Below are 24,418 nucleotides of genomic sequence, written 5' to 3'. Positions count from 1 at the left end.
TAATGATGAAAGATGGTCAAGTGACCAGCAGTTATTTGTTTACAAGAGATAAGAGTCGAAAATCAATGGCATATGGTGATGTGGTTCACTTTGATAAAAAAATACGAAGTTGTAGTTGAAGGTTGAAGAACGATGTTTAAATTGGACCTTTATGGATCATCTCAATTTGATGCAATGCTACAATGTTGTTAAGAATGTGGGTTGATTGACATTCTAGTCGAAACGGAAGTGTGACAGTTGAATCATTAGACGATGGTGAGGGTAATTTGTTACGTTATTAACCGAATGTTATTGTCGACAGTCGACAATATGTGCTGGTTAGTTTTCAAATCCTTCTTGGTTCATGACTTTCCGTACTTTTGTTTTGAATTAAACACAGATATCTTATGAAAATGCCCGTGATTACTTATCTGCTTACTGTATTGTATTTCTCCCTTTCGTTATTTATTGCATGTGTAGTGATCTCAACAGTGATACTCTGCTATAATTTTAATTTTCTTGATTTCAGATTGTATTGCAATATCCTAATGGTGTCTGGTCTACTCAAATACCTGTGGACTACAAGGACAAGCACTTTGAGGTCCTTCCTGGAGATTGGATTTCACAAATGGCAGAGTGTCCATTTGTTACCATGGATCACATTGCAGATAATCGTATAATAATTTTTCCAAATGAAAATTGTGGAGATTTGTTGGTAGGTGACGCTATTTCAGACTTTTCTATGAACAATAATAGAAAGTACATTGTATTATTACTGTTACAACCACTGCAAGGGTTGATTCAGAAATCATGGCAACTACTTTTTTCTCTCGAAAAATCTTCAACTCAGGAAATGTACTAAGTAAATTTGGAGTGGTATGAGAAAGACTTTTTAAAAGTGACACCACATGGGGTAGGGATGCATGAATCTCTGGTAAAGTGAAAGGACAAGCAGGGAATTTTGAAATCATTGTTTTATTAGTAGTTGGTACAACCATTGCATACAAGCAGGTCCTACAGCTTTTATCATTTCCACACTGATATCATCCATCCTTGTTGTTTTTCCCATCTTCATCTTTTGTACCGCTAACTCCATCTTCAGCATTGTTACATCATCCTCTGTTGTTGACTCCTCACACTGTATTGCTTCTATCTCCCCTGTACAGTTGTTCACATTCAATAGCTTATCAAAATACTCCTTCCATCTTCTCTTTATCTCTTCTGGGTGTGTTAACAATTACCCATCTTTCTTTTTCACTACCTTTGTGGTAACTTCTTGTGTCCTCTTACTTCTTATAAGTCCACACAGCGTCTTTTTACTGCCACGTACATCTGCTTCCATTTTTTATGTAAATTTTTCCCAACTCTTCTTCTTTTCTTCTCTTACCACCTTCTTACATCTCATTATGCTGTTGAGATGCTTCTTTTTGCTTTCTTCTGTTTGAACTCGGTTCCATTCTCTCCAGGCTGTCTTCTTTTCTTTCACCACTTTCCTCACGGTGTCTCCTTTTCTTTAACTCTTGTAGATGTGCTGGCACAAGCACTCTCTGCTGCATTAACAAATGCCTTTTTAAAATTGGCCCACCCCTCTTCTACATATTCCACTTCAGTAACTGGAATTTTTTGTTTCAATCTCGCCTGAAAATCTTCCTGCACATTTTTGTCTTTCAATTTCCATAGGTGTAAAATGCCTTTTTCACTAGCCTGCATGTCTCGTTGAGGGCCACATCCACCTTTTCATCCCAGTGTACATGGGATCTGGATAATTCTGTCGTCTTATGTCATTCGACAATGGACACATCTTGTTCTGAATATAAATCTTTGTTGTAAATTTCTGGTTTCTCAGGGAGCTGCCCAGCCAAGGCAGTAAATGCATGGTTGGTTCAACCAGAAGGACATGGGTTCAGTTCTTCATCATTACTGTTTTGTGTTTTTTTTTTCCCTTCATAATTGTATGTAATAATTTCTTTCCACTGTTGAGATATCTCTCATGTCATGGGTGAACAGTTCTCAGTTTTTCTTCCATTCTAAAACTACTACTTTCTTATGTTTCCTTTTTTCAGTGTACTGCCTCTTGTTTTCTTCAGTCTTTATTTTTATTCTCTTCACAGTTTATTTCTTACTATACTCTTTCTTTTACTGTTACCATTCCACCATGGTGTGTGACTTGTGTTTTACCATTCCTGATTCTATTTTGGAGCACTGGAGAAAGATGCACTATAAAATGATTGCATTACTGAGTATCATTCCTGTCTCCATCCTTGGTGATTTTCTTAAAGAGGAATAGAAATATTTTGGAATGTGTTTGACCACTATGTTATCAATCCTTACAGATTTTTGAATTACATAATGAAATGAATGTTTGAATGTTATTTATTGTGAGAACAAGAAATATTTGTTCTTAAATTATGTGGAATTTGTTTTCAGAATGCCATTGTTGAATTTCCTTCTGCTCCTAAACTTGAACCAGAACCATTAGTATTGCCAACATCTGAAAATTGGGATGTATTTGTAACGTCTGCAACTTCAACAGCTGATGTTTGGTTTCGCCTCATCGGTGAATTATATAGTGTAAGTTTATTTTATTCTGCCCTTTTGAGTTACTGTAACATGTGTTATTACCACAAGTTACCACATTCTCTTCCAGTGCTAGAAATTGCTAAGTAGTTGAAATTTAGAAAATTATCATCATCATCAGAAAAATCAGATAAAATGTGGCAAACCATTGGAAATATGGGAAGGTTTTGTAAATTACATTTATTTTGATAGTCTTTATTACAGAAGGGAGAGAAGTCATGTACACTAAACGAAAAAGAAACAATGAAAATGTTAGGAAAAGTCTTCTTTCCACTCATATTACAGTAAATATACTATAGTACCATGTAAACAGGTGATGTTTGGTTTTGCCTCATCGTTGAAGTTTATAGTGTAAACTTTTTTTTTTCCTGCCCTTTTGAGTTACTGTAACATGTGGTATGTACTACATGTTACCACATTATCTTCGTGGTAGAAATTGCCATTCTACAACTACTACTTTCTTATAAGTTCCTTTTTTCAGTGTACTGCCTCTTATTTTCTTCAGTCTTTGTTATTTTTATTCTCCCCATAGTTAATTCCTTACTATACTCTTTCTTTTAATGTTACCATTCCACCATAGTGTGTGTCTTTTGTTTTACCATTCCTGATTCTATTTCGCTGCACTGGAGAAAGATGCACTATAAAATGATTGCATCACTCAATATTTTCTTAAAGAGGAATAGAAATATTTTTGAAGTATATTTGTCCACTATGTTATCAATGCTGACAGATTTTTGAATTACATAATGAATTGTTCTTAAATTATGTGGAAATTATTTTCAGAATGCCATCGTTGAATCTTCTCCTGCTCCTAAACCAGAACCGCTCCTATTATAGTAAATATGCTATAGTACAATGTAAACTATGGTTTATGAAGAGGAATACCCATAAGATCAGCGATATAGTTGGGATGGACAGTATGGAACAGTATGGACAGTAATAACAGACCGAGAATGGGGAAGATACGTCATGAATATGAAGATAATCCCTAGTGAAAGTATGGAAGGTGGTCATAGATTATTAATTGTGGAATCACCGGGCGAGTTGGCCGTGCGCGTAGAGGCGCGCGGCTGTGAGCTTGCATCCGGGAGATAGTAGGTTCGAATCCCACTATCGGCAGCCCTGAAGATGGTTTTCCGTGGTTTCCCATTTTCACACCAGGCAAATGCTGGGGCTGTACCTTAATTAAGGCCACGGCCGCTTCCTTCCAACTCCTAGGCCTTTCCCATCCCTTCGTCGCCATAAGACCTATCTGTGTCGGTGCGACGTAAAGCCCCTAGCAAAAAATTGTGGAATTAAAACAAGTAAAAATCCCTAAAATTGTGCTGAAGAAGAAACCAAAGATCAAGATTTGGGAATTGGAGGAGGAGGATAAAAGAATGGCATTCCAAGATGCGATATAAAGGAAGTTGCCTAACATGGAAATATGAAGTGGAGAAGAAGAGTGGGACAATTTAAGACTGACATTTGTGGAAGCAGCAATTGAGGTATGCGGGAAAACAAAAGCAGAGGTTAAGGGAAAGGAGACACGGTGGTGGACAGATAAAATAAATAAAAAGAAATAAAAGAAAGAAACAAGGCAAAGAAAGAAATGGATAAGGAAAAACAAAAAATGTACCAGAGGGATGAGAATAAGATAGAAAGGTTACATGTTGAATACAAAAGATTGAAACTACAAGTAAATAGGAGTATCAAGGAAGGAAAGGAGAAATGTTGGGGAGAGTTTACCAACAAAATTGAGCAAGATAGTCGAGGAAATCTGAAGAGTAATAAAATTGAAAAGAATAAATCAAGGAAAATATCAAGGCGTTAGAGAGAAAAGATGGATCCATAGTACATGACACAAAGGGTCTTCAGAAGGTGATGGCGAAGTATTTTGAAAACATTATAATGAGGATGACTGCTCAGAGGAAGGAGATAAGAAAATGGAAATAATAGTTGGAGAAAAAGAAGAGGATCCAATACAATGGTTGGAACTTGAAAGGACAATGAAAGTAATGACCAAAGGTAAAGCAAGTGGAAAAGATGAATTCAGTGCTGATATGATTAAGGCAGCAAGAAGCTTTGGACTACAGTGGCTATACTGAGCCCTCAATGCCATATGGAAGGATGAAAGGACACCTCAACATTGGCAACAAGGAAGCATTGTACCATTGTTCAAAAAAAGAACTAGGAAGAAATGTGAAAATTATAGAGGTATAACCCTATTATCACATGGGCTAAAAATAATGGAGAAAGTCATAGACAAAAGACTGAGGGATATAATAGAAACACAGTTAGAGAAAGAACAATATGGCTTTAGACCAAATAGATCAACAATAGACTTGATATTTACAGTGCGAACGATAATGGAAAAACATCTGGAAAGGAACAAGGAAATCATCTTCATATTTTTGGATTTGGAAAAAGCTTATGGTACAGTTAAGAGAAAACATGTATGGGAATGCCTACTGAAAAGGAATGTACCAAAATCATTAATTGACAAGATTAAAATTTGTATCATAAGAGTAAAGGCAGTGTACAAGTGGGGAGTGGTGATCTGAAACATTTTGTACAAAAAAAGGTCCCTAGCAAAGAAGTGCATAGTCACCATTATTGTTTATTATATTGATGGATGAAATCATAAAACGTGTAAAACAGAGTATCAGTAGTGATGAAGTGAATGCTTTGGTATTTGCAGATGTGGTGATTTGGGGAAAGGGAGAAAAGGAAGTACAAAGGAGACTGGCCATTTGGAATGAAAATATGAAAGAGTTTGGAATGGTAATTAGTAGGAAGAAAACTGTAGTCATGCACTGTGGAAAAGAGAAAAAGAGAAGCCAAGTGAACATAGATGGAGAATGTAGATCAGTTTACACATCTGGGTAGCGTTATTAATGGAAGTAATGAAATCAATCCTGAAATTAATAACAGACTAAGTAAAGGTACAACATTTTATCATCAAGTCAGAGAACTTTTATGGGATGACAAAGTACCCAAGAGAAAGAAATTAACATTATATAAATAGTATTTCATACCAGTTGTAACATATGGACTAGAAACGCTGGTAACTAATAAGATACAAGAGAGTAAGATCCAAGCAGTAGAAATGAAATGTTTAAGAACATTGGTTAAAAAGGAAAGAAGAGATAGAAATCAAAATATTAAGATCAGAGAAGAGCTAAATATAGAACTGTTAGTACAGAAGATACAGAAAGCAAGACTGAGATGGTTCGGACATCTAAAAAGAATGGAAAGGGAATGGGTAGCAAGAAGGAAATTAGAAAGAGAAGTTAAGAGAAAGGGACCAGTTGGAAGACCGAGAAGAAAGTGGATGGATCAGATTTGGAAGGACATTAGAGAAGCTGGATTGGATATGTTGGAAGTAAAGGAGCAGAAAAAGTGGAAGGACAGAAAGGAGTGGAGGAGGTTGTTAAACACACCTGAGTGACTGGAGTGGGACATTGATGATGATGATTACCATGTATACTCATGGCCTCTTACTCAATAATAATCAGAAATATCATTTACATGGTTCAATTTTGCATACTAAACTACATAACAAACTAGAACACAGATAAAAATCAAAGTACTTCACACTAATCTAAACCAGAATCTAGCAACATCAAGTGCTTTCTGTGTTATATGAGAAAGATCATCTTCAGTGCAGGAGGAAAGAGACATGGAAATCATTGAAAAAATAATAGATTATACTCATAAAAACAATAATAATGATATGGTAATAATTGGGGGAGATCTAAATTTGCCTGAAGTTGAATGGAAAGGAGCTGCAAGTGAAGCCCATGAACAGAAACTGGCAAATAAGTTAATTTGGGAGGGAGGATTTACACAAGTAGTACAAGAACCGACTCGTCTCAATAACTTACTAGATGTATTCTTGGTTAAACCATGGGAAAATGTTGATAAAACTGAGGTAATTGAAGGAATAGGAGACCATAAGGCTGTAATAATGGATGTAGGACTCGTACCAAAAAGGCTTAATAAGAGGGTTACACAAGACAAGAAATTGTACAGAAAAACTAAAGTTGATGAATTTGGGACTTACCTTAAATCACAATTCAGTTGTTGGATAAGTGAAGGGAGTAACGTGGATACACTTTGGGCTAAATTTAAAGGAATTATTTGGGAAGGAGAGAAGAGATTTGTACCTGTTAAGAAGGGTAAAATGACCTCAGACCCTGTTTATTATACAAGGGAAATAAGAAAATTAAAAAGAAAATGTAGAATAGTAAACAGGAAAATCAAAGAGGGTAGGGAGAGTAGAGAAACTAGAAAACAGCTAATGAGGGAACTGAATAGAGTGAAAAAGGAAGCAAAAGAGAATTATATGAATGGCATACTTCAAGAGGGTAATGACCACAAAGGGGAATGGAAAAAGCTGTATTCATATATCAGGAATCAAAAAGGAAAAGGAGTCCAAATTCCTACGATGGTGGGAGAAGGGGGTGAACACTATTTAACAGATACTGAGAAAGCAAACCTATTTAGTACGGAATTTAGAGATTCAGTAGATGATTGTCAAGAGTTGGAAACCGAAACAGAAGATAGAGAGGGAGAGAGACAGAGGGAAACAAGAAGCTTCTCATTCACAAACGAAGATATTTTCAGAGAAATCCAACTGCTTCAGCAAGGAAAAGCTGCAGGAAGTGATCAAATTACTGGGGAGGTATTAAAGACAATGGGGTGGTACATAGTGCCTTATTTAAAATTTCTCTTTGACTATGTCATAAATAATAGTGTAATACCAAAGGAATGGAAGGAATCTATAATAATACCAATTTATAAAGGAAAGGGTGATAAAAGGAAACCAGAGAACTACAGACCAATCGGCCTGACCAGTATAGTTTGTAAAATTCTTGAGAGTTTAATATCGAAGTACATCAGAGGGATATGTGATGATAAAAATTGGTTCATGAGGAGCCAGTATGGATTTAGAAAGAAATTTTCTTGTGAGGCACAACTGGTGGGATTTCAGCAGGACATATCAGATCAGTTGGATTCAGGAGGTCAGTTAGATTGCATAGCCATAGATCTTTCCAAAGCCTTTGATAGAGTGGAACATGGAATATTATTAAAGAAATTGGAGGGAATAGGATTGGACATAAGGGTTACACGTTGGATAAAAGCATTTGTAAATTCAAGGGTTCAGAAAGTCAAAGTAGGAAATAATGTATCTCAGGAAGAGAAAGTTTGGAAGGGAATTGCACAGGGTAGTATAATCGGTCCGTTACTTTTCTTAATATACGCAAATGATTTAGGGAACAATATAACATCCAAAATAAGATTGTATGCAGATGACATAATTGTGTATAGAGAAATAAACAACATTGAGGATTGTTCAGAATTACAAAGGGACCTTGAAAGTATCCAACAATGGGTTGAAGAAAATAATATGAAGGTTAATGGAGGCAAATCAACTGTTACAACTTTTACAAACAGGAGCTTTAAAACTGAATTTGAATATACTTTGGATGAGGTAGTTATCCCAAAAGATGGCAAGTGCAAATACTTAGGTGTGAGATTTGAAAGTAATTTGCACTGGAAGGGTCATATTGATGACATTGTTGGGAAAGCATACAGATCATTACATGTCATAATGAGGCTACTTAAAGGATGCAACAAAGAATTAAAAGAAAAAAGTTACTTGAGTATGGTTCGTCCATTATTGGAATATGCAAACAGTGTTTGGGATCCTCACCAAGAATACCTAATAAAAGAAATAGATAGTGTGCAGTGGAAAGCAGCAAGATTTGTAACAGGGGATTTCAGGAGAAAGAGTAGTGTATCAGAAATGTTAAAGGAACTTGGGTGGGAAACTTTAAGTAAGAGAAGGGAGAAAACTAGACTTACAGGATTATATAGAGCCTATACAGGAGAAGAAGCATGGGGAGATATCCGTGAGAGGCTTCAGTTGGAAAATAATTATATCGGCAGGACTGACCACAAATATAAAATTAGAAGGAATTTTAGCAGAAGCGATTGGGGTAAATTTTCATTCATTGGGAAGGGTGTGAAGGAGTGGAACAGTTTACCAGGGGTAGTGTTTGATCCTTTTCCAAAATCTGTACAGATATTCAAGAAGAGAATAAACAGCAACAGAGAAAATAAATGAAGTGCTAGAGGGCATTCGACCGGTGCAGGTTATTGTAAATAAAAAAATGTGTGTGAATAAATTAATTCCATCCCCTGGTCTAAGGAGTTTGGACAGCCAAAGTAGGGGACTGCCTGTAGGGGTGAAGTACAGTGGGGACTTCGAGGGCCCTGGGACCGCTACGGTAGCTGTGAAGGCCCTTCAGGAACACTGAAAAGTGGTAGCAAAAGGGGCTCTGGTTAAGACGCAGCAGGTCGTTATGCTACTTATGTTCCAAAATGGGTAAAATATAAATATGTAAATAAATTCAATGTTAATTTTAATGTTATGCCAGTTTTATAGTATCATTTGAAGCAATTCCACATACTGTATATCAGTTGACTATATTTGTAAGTAGTACAGGAGATATTATAATTAGAATTTTGTAAACAATATAAATTTATTAAGGATGAGCTGTGTGTTTAATAGAAAACATTGTTAGCGTAAATTGTATAATATTGTATTATAGGAAAAATTTTCTTCTCTTGTTAATTTAATATTTAGTGCTTGACAATAATGTATTTTAGTGTACCATTTGCCACCGAGGTAGACACCTCATTTGCAAATAAAGAGATTTTGATTTGATTTTGATTTGATTTGAAGATGGTCATATTTAACACTGGTGCATATGCTGCATAGTTTGTTCTTTGCCCCAGTCGCATTTGATGTTGCTAGCATCGATATAGCTCCATCTTGCTAGGTTAACTTTGTATCTGCCCACCCGTGTCCTCAGTCTGTTCAAGGACGTGATGACATCCAGGTGGCAAATGTTCTGCAACTGTCATCTGTCTTGGGATGATGGGGACCTTGGCTTTCCAAAGCTGTGCTCTTGGAGTGTCAGGTGATCCAGTTAGTTCTTCAGACGTTCGTAGGAAACATTTTCTTGACTTCGGTCTCTGGGCTGGAGGTGTATGACTATGCAGGAGATGAATACTTTGTTGCTCTACTTTAGTCCTCTCCTTGTCTGCAGCTGCTTTCCTTCGAATACGAGGTGGAGCAATCCCTGCAAGACAATAGTTTGTCAACTGGAGTAGACTTTAAGCAGCCTGGCACTAGCCTGCATGTATCGTTGAGGGCTACATCCACCTTTCTTGCATGGGATGTTGAATACCAAACAGAACTTGTATATTCTCCAACAGAATAACAAAGTGCCATTGCAGATGTACGGAGGGTTTGCGGTTGACTACTCCACTCTGAACCAGCCAATTTACGAAGTAGGTTATTCCTTGCCGACACTTTTGAGTTTGCAATTCATTCATTGCCTTTTGATTGCGAGAGTTCTGTCAAGGGTTACGCCCAGATATATACAGTGAAGCCTCGTTGGTACGTTTCTGCAGGGGGTGACAAAAAAAAATTGTGTTGAGCAGAAAAACGTACTCCCATTAAAAACTATCTGACAGGAAGATGGTATCACTTTACACATTAGTACATTTTACATTGTGTGTGTAGTGTGGAAAGGAGAGCACTAAAAGGCGTGAAAAAGTCGAGAGAACAAATATCAATCATTTTCTACTGGAGCCTGTTAAAGTAACGAAAGACTGTTAAAAGATGTGAAAAACATGGAAGAACAGATATGACATTATTTTGCCCTTGGGCTTATAGAAGTAGCTACAGTACCTATGTATTATAGCAGATCACTTTCTTCCTAAAACGACTGTATAATGAATTGTTAGCTGAAGCCTTAGGTTTCTGACCAGTGGGCAATTAAGCACTGTTTTTCTGTATTACAAGTTGGCTCGCTCTCCTTTACACACTACACACACAATGTAAAATGTACTAATGTGTAAAGATACCACCTTCCTGTCAGATAGTTATACGTTTTTCTGCTCAACACAATTTTTTTTTGTCACTCCCCATCACTGCTGCCGTCGTCTCCGCTGCGTGGATTGGTGCTGGGTGTTGGTAGGCCTGGGCTCATCCTTTGCAGTGTCGAGGAGCCACCGCTGCAATAGACCAAGGTGTCTATGGTTGTGGCTGTCCATCGCCTCTGGCTGCTGCGCTCGACTGACTCCCCGTCCAGGGAGCGCACCCGTATTTATAGCAAATCTGGGTGCGCGTGTAGTTAAGCTAGCACTTCCCTGGACGGGACGTCAGCCAGGTTGGCTGCAGAGGAGATGGACTGCCACGAGAGGGAAACACCCCTCTCCATTGCTTTATTTATTAAGATAAGATACAAAACCAATAAATAGCCATGGGCATGCAGAACCGGACCACGTCCGGTCTGCAATGTCCAGAGGGCCACATTACTATCTGTGTAAATATACAGGGTCTTAATGTGCACAGGGATGTCTTGCAATACCCAAAGTGCTCCCATCACTGCTGCCGTCGTCTCCGCTGCGTGGATTGGTGCTGGGTGTTGGTAGGCCTGGGCCCATCCTTGGCAGTGTCGAGGAGCCACCGCTACAATAGACCAAGGTGTCTATGGTTGTGGCTGTCCATCACCTCTGGCTGCTGCGCTCGACTGACTCCCCGTCCACAGATAGTAATGTGGCCCTCTGGACATTGCGGACCGGACATGGTCCGCTTGTGCATGCCCATGGCTATTTATTGGCTTTGTATCTTATCTTAATAAATAAAGCAATGGAGAGGGGCGTTTCCCTCTCGTGGCAGTCCATCTCCTCGGCAGCCAACCCGGCTGACGTCCCGTCCAGGGAAGTGCTAGCTTCACTACACGCGCACCCAGATTTGCTATAAATACGGGTGCGCTCCCTGGACAGGGAGTCAGTCGAGCGCAGCAGCCAGAGGCGATGGACAGCCACATGACCATATCTATGAGTATAATAAAGAAGTTATAAATAACCACCTAATCGATTAGGTGGTTATTTATAACTTCTTGCCTTTTTTTCTGGTCGCTTTGTTCGAGCATGAATTTCTCATGAGGTTATACTTGCCACACGCCATTCGGCCGTCATCTTGAACACGAAACTTCGGCAGTACTCGGCATTGGTTCGGACAGACTCGCCAGTGAATAATAAAAACGTGCCAACTGTCAAACTAGCAGTTGGTATTTTTGTATGAATGGTATACCACTTTACCATTGCCTCCATCTTTACATAACTTTTTAATGGGATAGACCTCCAGTATATGGAAGCCTTATTACTTAACGGCACCCACAAATGACTTGTTGAAGATTGCTATTGCTGCACTATTGACTTATAACTTCAGTCCTACTACACTGTTTTAAATCACTTATCACGAAAACAGTCATTGGCATTACCTTCAATTTGTGTTGAGTGGTAAAAAGGAAGTGAATTGATTTGTTGCGTGACGGCGTACGTACGGACTAATAGGATAATTGTGAGAAGTTCAGTAGCGCGGTACATATGGTATCTGTCTTGTGATAGCCTAGCTATGGATAAGAAAAAGGTCGTGAAACCACTCACTAATGAAGAAAAAATTAAAATCCTTCAGGAAGTAGATAGGAATCCACATCTTAAGTGCATAGAGTTGGCACGAATGTTAAAACCAGCACCTTGAACTTTAAACACTATTGTGGGCAATCAAGGCAAATATGAAAATGTGTATAAGCAAAATAGGAACGGAAAAAGAAAACGCGTGAGCGAAGGAAAGTTTCCGAAGTTGGAAAAAATGATTGTGAATAAATAAATTTCTGACTTCTGATTGGGATGCGAAATAGGCTACAAGCACAATCAAGCGCACTGGGTTATTCAACAATCTGACAACAAAGACCTTTCCATAGAACAAAGAACAAAAAATAAACCACTTTTCCCTTTGATAAAATCAAATGATCGTAGATATGTCTCTGTCATGACCATCCACCAGTGGCTGAACGGTTGCTGGAATTACACTTCCGTTACACATTTTGTGGCTGTAACTTCCATGACGCATAATTTTGGACGACTCCCAGCCATAAGCCATGTATGTCAACAGGACAGCTTAAAAAAAAAAAAAAAAAAGTGTGAAAACTGAATTCAGCGCTCCTAGCTGCATGAAATCTACTCTGCTTTAACTTAGCACTGTCCCGTCTTGTTCTAGTCTTTGCTGCCAATCAATGATGCAAAACTCAACTTTACCGAAGCTAACAGCTTGCCCCTCGAAGGCGTAATATACTCGGTGTTCGAGAATTCAAGGTCATTTTTTCTTATCACGCAACTTTCTCCGACCGACCCGTGGCGAGGGCTCTTATCTCTGTTGGAAATCACATTCTGTACACAAGGAATGGGATGACAAAGAACATTTTCAGGTCTGGGGGAATATATGATCGTACTAAGCGGTAAAGGCGAAAAATTGTAATGTGTTTAGTGAGGTATTTTTTTAATAGAGATTTAATATGATGGGTGTCGGGACTTCAAATTTACAACATGCTAAGCAGGAAAAACGTGTTAATGAGGAACATACTAACGAGGTTTCACTGTATAATAATAATAATAACTGTTATTGAATCTTAACAGAAAACCTGAATGGAAAGTCTTGAAAAGGTAAGAGAGAATAAAAGATACCAGTGAAATTTGTGTAGGCTAGAGCCAATGATGCAGATCGTGAAGTTGAAGCCTGACAGATAACCTAAAGAGGGAAGTCACTGTTGGAACTGAAGACAGTGAAAGAATTCAGGAAGCTGGCCATACTGACTGGTCAGATATAAAGTGCTTAGAATGTAAAATATTTGCAGTAGCATAATTCTAATATGATATGCTAATTGTATCATACTAGCATATCCTACACTACATTGAATATCTGTGCAGCAGGTGCTGTACAATTAGAAAATGATGTTTTAAAAGAAGTAGACTATGTAAATTTCCAAACGTAAATAGAAAATCTTTCTCCAACACTTCCTTTGGAGAAGCAAACCACATTTGAAGCATAACTTACATTCACATTCTATCCCAGCAACATTCTGCTGTTATTTCATAGCAGTCATTATCAAAGATTTCTCTTTGTACAGAATTTGTTATTTTCTGACTTGATGACACAGCAGATAGTGAGCTAAATAATATTGCTTTTGAAAGTGCTATGTAATATTGTCCATGGCTAAAGTTTAAGAAAGATTTTGTCAAAAGTGTGACGCTTGAGACTAATTGATCACCACTGAGGAAACTTACTGAATTGGAAACTGCCGTTGTATAAATTTAAAATGTTGCAGACACTGGGGTTTGAACCGACCCTTTCCTGAATGCAAGCTCACAGCGACTTAACCCAAACCATGAGGTCAACTTGCCTTATAGTTGCTTTTTAAAGAGTATAATATTTGTCAAGAGTATAATATTTGTCCAATTTGTGGACATTTCGGAAAGTATTCTTGGTTTTACTTGAATAATTTGACCAGACAAGGCTACTCCTTTTTTTCTTTCTTTCATAATCGAGTAAACCATACAACTACAGCCTCATTCACTTTATCATTTTGTGACATTTTTATTGTTCTTTGTTAGGCATCTTTGAAGTATGATCTAGTTTATTCTTAATTTTACTCCAGTCTGATACGGTTGAGGTACCATGTCGTATTCTGCCGCTAATGTTTGCAAAATTTCTCCATTTTTTATTCTGACTGCCTCCAATTTTTCTTCAGTTATCACAGCCTGCTTCCATAGTATTGACATGATGTATTGTTGACAAACAATACAGGGCACACTCGCAAATACTGTACATTCAATGACAATGCAAGACACTGACAGATTCATGGTCCCACTGAATGTTGTAAAAGTTTAACAAACACTGACCAGTCTTAAGTGATTAGACACTTGCTAGGTTGTGTCTCGTGGGTACATCCATCAGGGACTCTTCTTCATTGCCCTTGCTCTTTTTCATACTTTCAGTATAGGGGAAAAAAAAAAAAAAAAAAAGTCAAATTTTACTTTAAAAAAAAAAAAACAAACAAAAACTAACTATCGAGCAAGTTGGTCTTACGGTTTGGGTTATGTTGCTGCAAACTTGCATTTGGGAGATAATGGTTTCGAACCCTACTGTTGGCAGCTCTGAAAATGGTTTTCTATAGTATCCCATTTTGATACCAGGCAAAAAATTGAATTGACGAGTCTTATGTCATGTGGGTGTGTTTTTTCTTCCCATGGGTAGATCTTCACATGGTGTTGGTTCTCTGCATATCCCTGTCCTCTGTTAATTTCTTCATTTGTACTTTTTCCCCCCACTTTTACATTGTCTGTCATTTTATATCTTTATCCTTTTGTTTTTCTTTCTTTCTTTCTTTCTTTGTCGTCTTTCATTCCTACAACACACTCCAATATAATTTCAGGAGTGCCACAGGCTTCAGCAGCCAGCACAGTTCCTATCCTCACCACTAGATTGGGGCTTCATTCTATTCCTCACTCTGTCGAATGACTGGAAGCAGTCATAAATTCCCACATAATCCCTCCTTTCTGTTACATGCATCCTTGGCTATTGCAATTCCTTTGCCCCTTGGCTACATATTTATCATATCATATACAGTAAAATGTCGATAATTCAAAGTAATTGGGACCAAAAAAATCTGTCTTCAAATCACCCAACTTCGATTTAAACGAAAATAGAAAACAGAAAAATATTTAAAATGTGTAAGTTAGTGTTGTATTCGCGACTCGAACCCAGATACCTCCGTTCCTCAAGACGAATAGAGCAGAAATTGTAAGAAAGTTTATAATGTCCAATAACGGACCATTTATATTGGTATTACTTTTTCGTAAATATGAAACGATAAACTAAAGCAACAAAACTATTGTCAATCACCTACTATCGGCAGAAAAGATGTGCGATTGTAGTGAATTCCATTGGGCAGTTGGGAACAATTCACAGGCAGTGTCTATAATCACGAAAATAATACCGTAATAAAAGGAGGATGCAGCAAGAACTTCAAAATTGATGAGTTATGCACGGTTGACAGGCCGGTAATCGAGTTAAGTGCACCACCAAATCGTTTCCAGTCTGTGGTGCTTTATATCCGATATTTATAAAGAAAAATAAACCCTGCAGTTATCTATGGTATGAAGTACTCGCATGTAAGTTGATTATAATCCAGGATGCAATCATATTTACATCCTGATACAATGCACACACGATATTCTGTTTGACTTTGTTTGAAAACCATCAATACCTCGATGTTCAAAACACACAAAAACAAATGAAAACGTGAAAAACTATGTATGAGGGTGGCCAATATAAAGTAATTCTAACATGGTAGCCAACTTAGAAATTAATTGGCAAACACTGAAAAACAATGTCATTCTTTTGTGAATTACATGTCAATGGTGCGCTGCTTAAGGGCATTTCTGTAAGTTGTCAAAATAAAATCTCCTATTACATCCATTGCATTCACAACATTTTCTGGGGATTGTTGGTAGAGATGACACTGTCCAGAATCGATAAGGCTGTCATAACTGGGGGGCGCATGAGAAGACTCCGTTTCCGAGGTTTCGTCTGTTTGCAATTCCATTGTAAACAAATTTAGATTCTACGAAACTTAAACAAAAATAACTCCACAACCGCACCGTACGTGTACCTCACGACAATAAGGCTCGTTGACAATGCGATTAAAAAATCACAAAGAAGCAGCAATGAAAGCTTTAATTCCTCAGAAACTGAAATAGGGCCAACCTACTATTCTGGCACGTACACGACAACGAGGGATACGAGGCAGTTGCTCATTGTAGTTAGTAGTCATCTACAACGACTTTATTTCTTAGCTGCTCTACAGCAATCTGATTACATTACTGATTTTGAATGACATAATTTAGGGACCTGACGAACTTCGAATTACTCATTAACCATTTTCCAAATTAACTGATCAAAATAGTACGTGAAGGCCTATATTTGAATTCAGGGAATGGCATTTACTTCAAAATATGCGTATTTCGGATTAACTGACTTTGAATTAGAGTTTTCACTGTAATGTTATGTAACACGTCTTGTTTTCAAAGTTGCAAGTATTTATTTTGAAATATTGTGTGTTTCAAATAAGACCTATTTTAATATATAATTTTAACTTCATCCTTCAGGTTGCTTATGAAAGCATGGCATTGGACATGGAGATGCTGTATGCTGACAAGGAGAATGTAGCATCAAAACCAGAAGTGGGCTGCCTATATGCTCTTGAAGTGGATGGCTGTTGGCACCGTGTACGACTCGAGAGCATTGATGAGATAGGTGCAGGGGTATTTTTCATCGATCATGGTGATATGGAACAGGGAATTCCTCTAGGAAAACTACGAGTACTGGAACCCCAATTTATAACCTTGCCTGCTCAGGTATGTTGAAGTACTATACTTTCAAACAGTATCAAAGGCAGATAAAACTTGTAGTTTATGTACATAAGATTTTGCTGCAAGGGCCTTTTTTTCTATTTCTGCTTCACAGTATTTCCTAAACTATTAACTTTTTGTAATAATAATAATAATAATAATAATAATAATAATAATAATAATAATAATAATAATAATAATAATAATAACAACAATGGATTTTGTTGATCATTTGTTTTCAGTGAATTGTAAACATTGGTGAGAATACAATAATTAAAACTTGTTTATGTACATAGTTGTGAATTATCATATGTTTTCACAAGTCCTAGGGAATCAGCAGTGTATTACACACAATATTTTTCTGAGTTTTATATAACTGATTTAAAAGTAATTCTAATTTATGCATAACATATTTTCATTCTCAAGGTTGAGTTGTATGTGTTATTTCATTCATGCTCTCAGAATGCAACCTGAACTGAACTAGTTCAAAGAGAAGTCAGAAATCATACCACAGGCGCTGGTATTCAAAGGCAGAGACAAGTACTGAAGACTGTGAACTTTATCTCAGCTGCGTGGGAGTAGGTACTACCAGCAGCCTTTCAAAACTGCTTCTGCAAAGTAGGGATTACGCCAGGTGATGAAGTAAGCTCTGACAATGAAAATGGTGCACATCAGCATCAAGTGGATTTCATAGTGCCTGATGATGGCATTGACTTAGATTCTTGTGCTCACTTTGATGACAACCTAGCCATATGTAGCCAGCAAATTGATACTAAATCATTTCTGAAGCTTGTGCATCTGGGTATCTAGATGAGGTTGGTATCGTGGTGGTGGTGATATAGATGATTAGTGCTGTGGATAAGCCTCCACTCCCAGCGAAGTGTTATGAGCTCAGTTTTTGTGAACACTTTGTGTAATCTGAGAGTAATGGTGTAAACTGCCATAAGAACTTGGATTGATTTCCAGAAGGAAATGTGCATTCTTAATGCAGTGAGTGTGAAACAAAGAATAACTGATTTTCCTCTTGCAAAAAGAAAATAATAATATAAAGACTGAGTGAGTTGGCCATGTGATGAGGGGCGCACAGCTGTGAGCTTGCGTTTGCGAGATAGTGGGTTTTCAACCCCACTGTCGGCAGCCCTGAATATGGTTTTCCATGGTTTCCCATTTTCACATCTGGCAAATGCTGGGGCTTTACCTTCATTGAGGCCATGGCCACTTCCATCCCACTTCTAGCCCCCTCCTATTCCATTGTTGCCATAAAACCTATCTGTGTCGGTGAGATATAAAGCAACTTGTAGACAGAAAGATTTCAAAAATCAAATAAAAAGAGAGAATTAAATCACTAATGGAAATGGTGCAGAAAATCAGCCTCAGAATATTCTTCGAAAAGACAGAAATCATGTTAACTGACCCACCCCTCGTAATATCTTGTAATAAAATCACAGAGAATGAAAGGAAACAAAAATAATTGAAAAATTAACGCATTTCCTGATGTATAAGACCACTCTGGCTTTTCAAGACAAAGAAAATAAAAAAGACTAAAGTTCGCATATAAGATCCCCCCAATGTAATTGGAGGAGATTGATTCCACTCCGAAGTGGGTATAGGCTGTGTTGCAGCTCTGATGACATTACACAAATTAGTGACTAGTTTAGTTTTGTCCGTCCGACCCGCACAATGAAAACACACATCAGAGTCATGTGCGGTAATGTGTTTTTTATAGTTAAGAATTGTCCACCTCCGTAGCGTACTGCAGCTCTGATGACCTTGCACAAATAGGCGAACTGTTTTGTATGACTGATCTGCACATTGCAAGCATGCATCATACCTGTGTATTGTAGTTACGGATGTCTGCCAGAGTAACGGTTAGCACAATTAGGTGACATTCTTAGGGGCCCGAGTTTGATTTCCGGTAAGTTACTGCCAGAGATTTAAGAATGGCAGGAAGGTTGGTATGCAGTAAAATCATACAGCAGCTCACCTCCATTGGGGGCATGCCTAAAACAAGAGCTGCATCACCTTGAGATGAGGACATGTGATCACTTTAGTTGAGAAATATTCACTGTTGTTACTATTAATATAGCAGATGAGATCATTAACAAAGTGATGGTTTAATATCTCATAACTCAGGCCAATATAGGGATTTTTAGGAGTAGGTTTAAAACTTTATAAAAACAATCCAATCATAATGATTGTTTTAACTTGTCAACGTATCTAACAAATAATACGAGGATTGGGGCAAAAGTCATGGCAGCTATTTTTTTTCTTGTAGATATGTGAACGGATCACAAATGTATGTGTGTCGTGTGGAAGTTCTGCAGGCATAGTGTGAATGCAGAACAACAGATGGCTCTATGATAGCTGGTAGTAGCACAGTGAGGGCTGTGAAATCAGTCTGTTGGTGAGTATCGTGCGAGATGGAAGTAACTCGTGTTGAGCAGCGCGTTTACATCAAAATAGCCATTCTCAGAGGGAGAAATGTGATGGAATGTCACAGTGAATTAGTGGAAGCCCTTGGGAATAATGCCCTACCATACCATACAGTAGCACGGTGGGTAGGAAAGTTTCAGCAAGGACGTGTGTCAACCAGTGATGAACAACATTCGGGACGACCTGTCAGTGTGCAGACCGACGTGGCATGTGCCGTCATCGAGCAGCTCTTGGATGAAGACAGACAATGGACGCTACTGGAGTTAGGGAAGGCAAGCGGCATCGAGAAACACACCGTCCAGAGGATATTGCGTAATGAACTGCAACTGCGCAGAATTGCATCGCGGTGGGTACCGCATGCACTGACTGAAGTTCAAAGGTGGGTGCGCTATGCAATATGCTCCCACCACCTTGCGCGTTGGCAACAGGACGGCGATCAATTCTTGTCATGAATAATCGCCATCGATGAATTTTGGGCCAGGGCATACAAACCAGAACTGAAACATCAGTCCGTGGAGTGGCGACATGCTGGATCACCAAGGAGGCAGAAGGTCCGTCAGAATCCTTCCCCAGTCAATTTGATGGTGGTCGTCGCATATGATGTCAGGAGTGTCATTGTTTGCCACTTTGTTGCACATGGCAGAACAGTGACCGCACAGTACTACAGGGATTTCCTGGTGTGACAGGTATGACGTGGCGTTCAGGAGAAACGTCCGGATCTTGTGGACATTGCAATAATGCTGCACGACAATGCAAAACTACATAAAGCAGAGTGTGTAGGGCAGCTACTGCGACGTTGGGGATGGGAAGAATTGGAGCACCCAACGTACTCTCCCGACATTTCGCCCTGTGACTTTGATCTCATTCGAAAGATTAAGGAACCACTACATGGTAGGCGGTTTGCAACACGAGAGGACATTGCTAATGCTGTGCGCCAACAGGTGACCCGATTAACACATGGTGCGGCAAATGCTGAGGCGATGGTATTCAGCGCCTCCCACATCGTTGGCAGCGTGTGGTGTCAGTAGCAGGGGACTACTTTGAGGGTCTTTAGGCCCAGGTTTGTCATGTCAACTTTGTGTGTACTGTGTTGTCATTCTTTTGCACCGGGAAGACCATATTGCCCTGTATACTACAGTAATTAGTGTGTTACGATATTTCAGTTCTATTCATTGTCCACACATGTAGTGAACACCTTGTCCTTTCATCTGTATGTCACATTTTCCAACCAGGCTGGTATCTTCAAGAAAAAAAATAGTTGCCATGACTTTTGCCCCAACCCTCGTAGTAATAATAATAATATGTACTGTTTACAGTGCACTATGTCTTCTGGTATAGGCTAGAATAAATTTGTTACTTTCATTGTCCTGTCTCAGTCTCATCCTTGGCTTCCACAATATGAAAATGATTGAGGTATGAGTGATGCTAGTAATACCATTCCTTATGCAGCCAGTCCCCGTTATAAATGGTGTGAAAATATCGCTCATAGTGTCGGTTGGTGCATGCATTTCAGTGGGCTTGGCAGACTGATATGTAATAGCAACTTCTGGCTCGACGGGGAAAGCAGCGGGAAACTACCTCACTCCTCATTTCCCTAGTACACATCTTCAGTGACACCTAGGCTATTATGACAGCCTTTGGTGGAGCTGTGGAGGATCAAACCAGCCTTCGGGCTGAATACCCAACATACAAACAACTACTTTTATGGTTTTCGGAGACTCCAAACAAATCGTACCATGTCATAATAAAAATATGGAGGCAATGAATGTACAAAATTAAACATTAAACACACCTTTAGATATCTATAAATACGGCAAACATTCCTGTCATTTTTTAACTCTTTCATTGTGGAACATCTGTCACTCTCTGGGCACTTGGAGATAGCATAGGTTGATTCCAGAGAATAGTCCACCCAAGTAGAAAAAAGTAAAGTTTAAAATAAAACTCAACAATTTGTTTTTATGATAGATAAAACATGATATTAATTTTATGATATGTATTATTTTATTGATGTCTTTCAGTTTTTAATTGTGTGCTTAATTTACCTTTATATAGAGGTTAATTCATTTGATATTTCTCAATAGTTTTAGGAATTCCTGTTTATTATGATGAAAAGTTATGAAAATAATTATAGTAAATGTTAATTCTAATGCTCTTTATTGCTGCAAGCTGTGTAAACACGCGACGAAAAAGGTATAAAAGTTTCTGTAGACGAAAAGTGCGTGGCTCAACTTGAATAAAAGTATACAAAGCCAATACTGCACACCCTTATCATTAGTTTAAAATTTCAAGAGGATTTATACAAAGCTGATAGTAAAATATGTTGCGTGTTTACGGCGTTATTGCGAGCAGGCAACCGGGAGGTTCTCCACTGCCCACAGGATTCAGTTCCTGCGACACACTCGCTTGTAAAGCATGCATTTTAGAATAGCAATCGGTGTTCATACTGAGGTGATATTTAATAATGCTGCTTACTCACAAGGAACGTTGTAAACAGTATCGCGAGAAGAAATGACACCTGCCCAGTTACGTGTACGCCATCAACAGGTACAAGAATCGGTGAAGAAATACAGAGCTAAGAAAAAACTTCAGGGCTTATCAACAGTTACTTCCTGTTTTACATGTCCAGCAACACAACCATCAACATCGATTGCAGAGCCGAGTATGCCAACGTCTGGTTATAAATGCAAACAAACCTTGGGGGAAATGTAAAACGTTTGGAGCACGCTTTACCAGTGAGTTTGCGGAAGAAACAGCAAGTTGTTTCTGCACTGTGTAAAATTTGGTGTAAGTTCATTTACCTCCGGCAAGTGCAGGAAGTCTTCATTTCCAAATCAAGAAGTTCTCATATTTCTTAATCCGGATGATATCAGTTGGCCATCTCGAGCAAGAGATTTTATATCCATAATGGACAGTTCTGGACCAAAATTTAAAAGAACAGAAATGATTCATGTGCGTCACAATGCAAGGCGCATACAAAGTTTTTAAACAAGAATACCCTCATCACCCAATCGGTCGGTCTTCTTTTTGTGGTCTTTGACCAAGTACATTTCTGTGCACTACCAGGAACACATGATATTCATTATGTGCAGCCATTCATAAATACAAAGTATATAGTTCAAGCAAGAAAATATTATTCTGGAACTACTACACATTCTCTAAATCCAGACTACAAGATCGAAGCAGATGACAAAAATCCACCCCGTGATACCGCTTTGGAAGTTTGTGACTTTGTACTTCGAAAATACAGTGGAAAGAAACATTCTAAATATTATGTTTGTATCATAACTGAAAGTAATGGTGATATTTATTTTGTAACCAGTTTTCGCAAGTGCAACAATGAAGCTGAATTGTTTTGCAAATCACCGACAAAACACGATTGCTTTTTAAATGCAATTGAAATCGAAAGAAAATTACCGGTGACTCGTTTTACTTGTGGGAAATGGTATTTTGATGAGTCTATACCAGAAGCAGAATGAACAAAAATTCTTTTTTCATTTTATTATATTTTTTTCTCACCAAGCTTTCATTCAAACTGTAGGTTACTTAAGCGTTGAATGTTCAGTTAAAAAAATAAGTTTAGTTCATTTTACATTTACTGTTATTAGTGTTAAATAAATGTGTGCCAATTCATAAAAACATTTTAATTTATTAAATAGGCCCCATGTCAGTACCAGTATTGTAGGTATATACAATGTTCTTGTTATTATTTTTATTTTTGTTATTATTATTATTATTATTATTATTATTGATGTTATTATTGTAATTATCATGCACAGAACAAATATTTAGCCTGAAGAGCATTCTCAGAATAAGAGCTTTGAGAAGCCAGAACACCGTGGTAATATTTGTTGATTTTAAGAAAGCGTATGATTCAATTGACAGGCAGACTCTATTTAACGCCCTAGAGGAATTCGGAATTTACAGGAAAACAAGAATGTTAATAAAACAAACCCTGACAGGAACTTTCTCAAAAGGCAAATTCTTCGGTGAAATTTCTGAACCATTTGAAATGAAAACGGGAGTCAGACAAGGGGACTGCCTATCACCAATTCTCTTTAACATTGTTCTAGAAAAAAATCATTAGAACCTGGGAAAAAGCATTGGAAATGAAAGGAATAAAGGGAATACATTTAGGGAGGAAAGGACAGAACTTAGAAATTGAGTATTTGGCTTTCGCGGATGATCGTGCCCTCTTGGCTAACAACCGAGAAAATGCCCAAATTATGCTGAAGGCTTTACATGAGATCGCTGAGAAAATGGGTCTCAAAGTATCGTATGAGAAGACGGAATACAGGGAATATGGACATTAAGGGGAGAGTCAGAAGTGAAGCATGGGACTGTAAAAAAAACTGAGAAATTTAAATATCGAGGGGAATGGATAGAACCTAACGGACTGGATAAAGAGGCGAATAGGGCAAGAATTAGAAAACTAGAATTGGCTTGCAGGTTAACTCAGAAGAGATACAACAAAAGAGCAATATCTTACAAGGCGAAACTTAGACACTACAGCACAGTGGTAAAGCCAGAGTGTGTCTACGCTTCAGAGAGCCTGAAAATGAATAAAAAGGGTGAGCTTCAAGATCTCAGAAAGGAGAGGAGAATCTTAAGGAAAATTTTAGGACCACAGAAAATTGCTCATGGGAAGTGGAGGAATAGAAAAAAATGATGATCTCTACAAATACACCGAAAAAATCACTGTCACCATGCAAAAGCGAAGGCTAAGATTCTATGGGCATCTGGAAAGAATGGATGAGAAACGGCTAAGAAAATATTCAAGTACATCACTAGACTGAAAGCTTCTACGAAGTGGGTAGAAAGCTAAAAAGAGATGCAATAGAAAGTGGAATTACAATGGATATGATTCACAACAGAAAAGGATTTAGAAGCCGAGTGGACAGCATCAAATATTCCAGGAGAAACCACCAAAGTGTAGACCAAAACTGGTCATATCTGAGAAAGAAAAGATCAGAAGTGAAAGAATGAAGTTCTGGGAGGAGAAGAAGAAGAGAAAGCCTTAAGTTCAGTGCGTTCCATAGGCGGCCAAATTCGGAAACGAGAATAATAATAATAATAATAATAATAATAATAATAATAATAATAATAATAATAT

At 38.1% G+C, this 24,418-nt stretch overlaps 1 protein-coding gene across 6 annotated transcripts in view; it reads left to right on the top strand.

Moving 5' to 3' along the window:
- Window positions 1-24,418, top strand: part of LOC136878800 (tudor domain-containing protein 7) — a 299,722-nt gene that overhangs the window by 163,815 nt on the left and 111,489 nt on the right. For all 6 annotated transcript variants that reach the window (XM_067152283.2, XM_068229004.1, XM_067152285.2 and 3 more), the window contains 3 exons: window positions 509-694; window positions 2,407-2,550; window positions 16,630-16,878. In XM_067152283.2, coding sequence (XP_067008384.2) covers window positions 509-694; window positions 2,407-2,550; window positions 16,630-16,878 — 579 coding nt within the window. The remainder of the gene's footprint in view (window positions 1-508; window positions 695-2,406; window positions 2,551-16,629; window positions 16,879-24,418) is intronic.

The sequence above is a fragment of the Anabrus simplex genome, chromosome 8 (genome assembly GCF_040414725.1).
Source record: "Anabrus simplex isolate iqAnaSimp1 chromosome 8, ASM4041472v1, whole genome shotgun sequence".
Taxonomy (NCBI): domain Eukaryota; kingdom Metazoa; phylum Arthropoda; class Insecta; order Orthoptera; family Tettigoniidae; genus Anabrus; species Anabrus simplex.
This window is presented reverse-complemented; position numbering and strand designations above follow the sequence as displayed.